Source organism: Montipora foliosa, chromosome 8 (genome assembly GCF_036669935.1).
Source record: "Montipora foliosa isolate CH-2021 chromosome 8, ASM3666993v2, whole genome shotgun sequence".
In the NCBI taxonomy this organism is placed as follows: Eukaryota; Metazoa; Cnidaria; class Anthozoa; order Scleractinia; family Acroporidae; genus Montipora; species Montipora foliosa.
The window spans coordinates 13,990,658-13,995,657 of record NC_090876.1 but is presented as its reverse complement, the minus strand read 5'-3'; the positions used below and the strand labels follow the sequence as shown (position 1 = coordinate 13,995,657).

Below are 5,000 nucleotides of genomic sequence, written 5' to 3'. Positions count from 1 at the left end.
TATCTAAGGTAATTGAAAAGTCATTTGCCATTCAAGTTCGCAATTACCTGAACTGCCATGGACTATTTCCTTCCTTACAATCTGCTTATAGGAAACACCACTCAACAGAGTCTGTCCTACTCAGAGTTAGTAATGATATTTTTAGGATACTTGACTCCCAAGGCGAAGTAATTCTGGTTCTGCTAGATTTATCAGCAGCGTTCGATACCATAGACCACGATCTTCTGCTCACGAGACTTCGAACATATTTCAACTTCACTGAAACTGTTCTTCAATCGGTTCTCCTCGTACTTACTTGATCGCTCCCAGCAAGTAACTATCAGTGACTCTACATCCTCACCGCGATGCTTCGAATATGGAGTGCCTCACGGCTCAATACTTGGCCCATTACTTTTTATTCTCTACCTGGCACCTCTTCAAGGTGTTATACTTACTCATGATTTAAATTGTATGTTATACGCTGACGATACCCAAATCTACATCGCTATTAAAGATCCTGAGCATTCTGTTGATTCTGTCGAAATTCTTCAAGCATACGTAAATGACGTTTTTGCATTGAACACTCAGAACATGTTGAAGAGCAATCCTGGTAAAACTGCATGAAATACTGCATTTCTTATACTGCATAGATACCTTCCATATGATGGGTTGAAGATGCTAATGGCAACTCCCTTGTGATTTCCAGACTAGACTATTGTAATAGCGTTTTATACGGGATACCAAAGTATCAAAGAAACAAATTACAGAGAATCCAGAATATCGCTGCTCGAATGATAACTGGAACATGAAGCACTGACCATATAACACCTATTTTAAAAAATCTGCATTGGCTGCCAGTCGAAGCAAGAATTAATTTTAAGATTTTACTTATAACGTATGAGATCTTAAATGGGCAATCTACCAGTTACTTATAACCTATTAAACAAGAATATCACCCATTAAGAATACTGAGATCACCAACACGTTCACTGTTATGCATCCCATCTATCAAATCCAATTCCTATAGTGGTCGCGCTTTCTCAGCAACTGTACCGAAACTATGGAATTCGATTCCCGAATATATTGAAAGAGCAGAAACAGTAGAAACATTTAAAACTAGGTTTAAGACATTTTTGTTTCAAAAACAGTACTGTTAATTAATTACTTATTTTTCTCTGTCTTTTTAATGAATCATCCGTTGTTAGGCGCATTGAGGTTAGAAATGGGCCCTAAAAGCACCTATTTATTATTATTATTATTATTATTATTATTATTATTATTATTATTATTTAAGACTGGAAACAGCGTTTCTGAGTGTTCTATTTTTAAAATTTCCTGGGGAGCATGCGCCCTAGTAGCTCTCCCCTTCGGCGCTCGCAAGGCGCCTTGCCGCGCCAAAAAATGTCACTTCCGGTGCTTTCAGAAATATGTCCGCTACTTTACAAAACTGTCGAAAACACTGATACGAGCGTGTCAGATTTCAGCTTGCGCTGCCTGGTTCGCTTGAGGGAAACAAAAATGGATGATTGCAATTCGCTGGTATGAACCAGACAAGCAGCTCTTTTCCTTCCTGGCCCAACACTTTTAACATTGATCTACTTATTTTGAAAACTGACCCGTCTCTTCACATGTTCCAAATTTTCTTTTGATCTTACGTTAAGGTTAAAACTGCATATATGTTAAAAGACTTGTAGAACTGAACGCAGGCGAAACGTTCTAAGATCTTTCAAAACCTTATTTCCGTAAAACGCCATATTCATGCAAAAGTTTCTAGTCACCCTGAGTTTCATCGTTCACATCTCTTCTTGTTCGTGCGCTGTTTTATGTTCTTCAGTTTTTACAGGTCCTGGAACTGAAAATATCTATAATTTGTGCCAGTATTTAACTTTTCACAGATGTCTGGAAATCCTGAGCACAGTTTCAGGTGCCTACCATCTTGTTTTTCGTTAATAGACTATTTTCCCAATCGCATAATGTAATAAGCTTAGAGCCTGGTTGTCATTAGCTTATGCTATTGAAAACGAACGTCGACATAAGCATCAAATTCAACCACGGCATCCACCATTTTGTTTAAATGCTCAGACGCGGGGAATCTGGAACGAGTGCTTTAATTGGCCAAACGTAGCAAATTTCCATGTGATTATGCTGTGTTTCGTTTTCACACGACGCAAGCGAACGCAAGCATAACTGCGCAAGCACAAGGAAAAGGAAAATTTTTATCCTTGTGTTTGTGCTTATGCTTGTCTCAACCTCGTTTTCACGATGAAATAAGTGCTCTTATTCTTGCGCTTGCGTCCCTAGTGAAAACCAGGCTGAAATCTTTTACAGCGTTGGATAAGAGAAGATCGTGATCAGTCAAAATTGATTAAAGAGTATTAATGAAAATCAAGTAGACTTCTGCCCGACTGATAAGCCATGTTAAAATAAAAGCACTTTCTACGTCAATTCAAATTTTTCCTTTTAATCTAATCTCGACTGAAAAGTGCTTGTCCTTAATTGGAGAAAGGTGTAACCAGCTTAACACATCACTGCAAAATTTGTTCCCAGGACTTTTCCCTCACTTGGAGGGGGAAGCGCCCTCGGAACGAGGTTAACTACTGCCTACAATAGCTACCTTTAAAACACTGAGATCAAATTGTAAGCAAACACTTAATTCACAGAAAAGCGGACTTCTCCCCCGTTTTTCTCTTGCTTTCCGACAGGGTAGTTGAAGATTCTAGGAAGGTATAAGGTAATCTTGGCTTTCTTTACATTTTGTTTCATAAACGTATGAGTTTGCACATATGGCATCAATCATGCTATTTGAAAATTGACTTCAAATGCTAAAAGAACTTGTTAAACTTTAAGCCTTTTAGCTTTGATCACAAGTCAGTTATTAGCTATAAAAAACTGATCAATTCTTGGGTGACAAAGGCGCTACTGATCCCATAATATTCTTTGAAAAATTTCGTATTTTCAAAGCATCATTGCTCAGAGCTTATTAGATCTTATGCAATGCACTTTCAATATTCATTACTTTATTCTCGGCTGACTGATCAGAAAACGTTAGACTTATGCTAATAAGGCAAAAAGATATCACATCTTAAAGGAAAACAGAAATGCGTCTCCTGCCCACGTCAACTACGATGAGACTCCCACCACTGTTTATAGCAACGGTAGAAGGTAAGCCATTTTTGAAATAGTGTCCATCAATTTCACTCACAAACTTGCCGCTTAAGGTGAAGAGTTGCAGCCTATGGTTATCTACATCACACACAATCAGTCGGTTGTACTCGTCAATAACGAGTCCAACAGGACGATTAAACTGGCCATCACTGGACCCCTTGCAGCCAATGTCATGTAAATACACTCCTGTTTTTTCAAATACCTTGACACAATTAGCATAGTAATAACAAACGAAGAATTTGTCCTGGTGATAAATGGCGTAGAATGGGAATTCATCACAGTCTGGGGCACTGAAGGATTGGAGCAAGACATTCCCATCAGGGGAGAGGACCTTGATTTTCTTGTCCGAGACGTCAGTTAGGATTATACGACCATCACTCGCAATGGAAAGGCGAAATGGTTTATCAAGATGTTTATCATTGATATGTTTGATGAAGTGACCCTCCTCATTGAATAGACGAAGCTTATTGTCGCTTTTCGGAACTAAAGTCAGCAGGTCGCCAGAGTCTGTAAATGCCAAGGAGTAAGGTTCACCATTAAGTTTGATCTCACTTCGAAACTTTCCCTCTGAGCTAAACAGTTGAATTCTGTTATTCCCGCCATCTGCAACAGCAATCGTTCCCGTTTTGTCACACACATCAATATCTTGTATGACATCAAATTCTGCTTGTCCCTTCCCTTTTGAACCAAACTGAAAGGCAAATTCATATTGATGCTGATGAACCTGCACAATCAAAGGACTACCAGTCAGCGGCTGTCCATTCACAAGAATCTCTACTCTGTGTTGTCCGGCATCTTGTGGTGTGTATGTCACTGTGTATTTGCCCTCTTTGGTGTCTTTAATGTCTGTTTTTAGTTGATCACCTTCCGGAGTCAATACGTTGACTTTGATTTTATCATCTTGTTGATAACATTGAAATTCTTCTGAATCCTTTGTAACAATGACGAAATATGTCTCCTTCCTTTCTTTTACTTCCTTGCTGTCTTGACCTTCAGCTAAGCACTTTGAGGGATCAGTCTTCGTGACAACAACTCGATCTATAAGATCCAATTTCTTTTCCACCAAGTAATGTACATGTGGCGACATGTAAAGATCGGGTTTTCTTACATTTAACAGTTCATTACAACGTCCGAGGATGGCGTGATTTGTTTGTAGAATTTCGACGCTGAAGTTTCTATCCAAGATACTCTGACAGCGTTCGAAGCAGCTTTTCAGCTGGGTGGCAACCAGCTCGAAGTTTTCCAGTCGCGTTGCGTGATGTTTTTGTTCCGCTTCATAAATTTCACGAAACTTGTCCTTCATTTTCCTCTCGTGTTCTCGCAAATCACCAATCAATTTTTCCACAGTGTCTGTCATTTTCTTTTCCTCGTTCAAAATTTCAACTTTGTTTTTGTTTCTTAGGTCAGTTTGTTTCTTAATTTCAATATCATATCTGACCATTTCCGCTTTCACTTTGGCCACAGCATCGGACATTTGCATCTTTTGTTCTTGTGCTGCTTTCTGAGTGTCTGTCTTAGAGTGTCGATCGTGACTCACTACAGTACATTTGTGGCAAATCAGAACTTTACAGTCTTCGCAGTAAAATTCGAGGGGTTGATCTTCATGATATTGCTGTGAACACATCACGGGTCTGTGGATCAACTCTTGCACATCTTGCGCTTGCAGTTTCTCCATCAAAACATTGCGATGACCCCTTGTCGCCTTCAAGCGTTGGTGAGCTTCAAAACAAGATGCGCACAGAAAATCCTGGCACACGAAACAGTAACATGTTGCCGTATTGTTCTCGTCACAACTGTTGCATCTTTGAGACTGTACGCCACCATCTTCTAGAGCTAGAACATCAACCAATCGGTTG

At 39.4% G+C, this 5,000-nt stretch overlaps 1 protein-coding gene and 1 long non-coding RNA gene across 2 annotated transcripts in view; one reads left to right on the top strand and one right to left on the bottom strand.

Annotated features, from left to right (window-relative positions):
* Positions 1-5,000, top strand: part of LOC137967730 (uncharacterized) — a 21,569-nt gene that overhangs the window by 15,415 nt on the left and 1,154 nt on the right. The window lies entirely within an intron of this gene.
* Positions 1,292-5,000, bottom strand: part of LOC137967729 (E3 ubiquitin-protein ligase TRIM71-like) — a 3,952-nt gene continuing 243 nt past the window's right edge. Inside the window, exon 1 of the mRNA XM_068814281.1 lies at positions 1,292-5,000. This exon is cut by the window's right edge and continues 243 nt beyond it. Within this exon, the coding sequence (XP_068670382.1) occupies positions 3,062-5,000 (1,939 nt within the window). The 3' untranslated portion in view covers positions 1,292-3,061.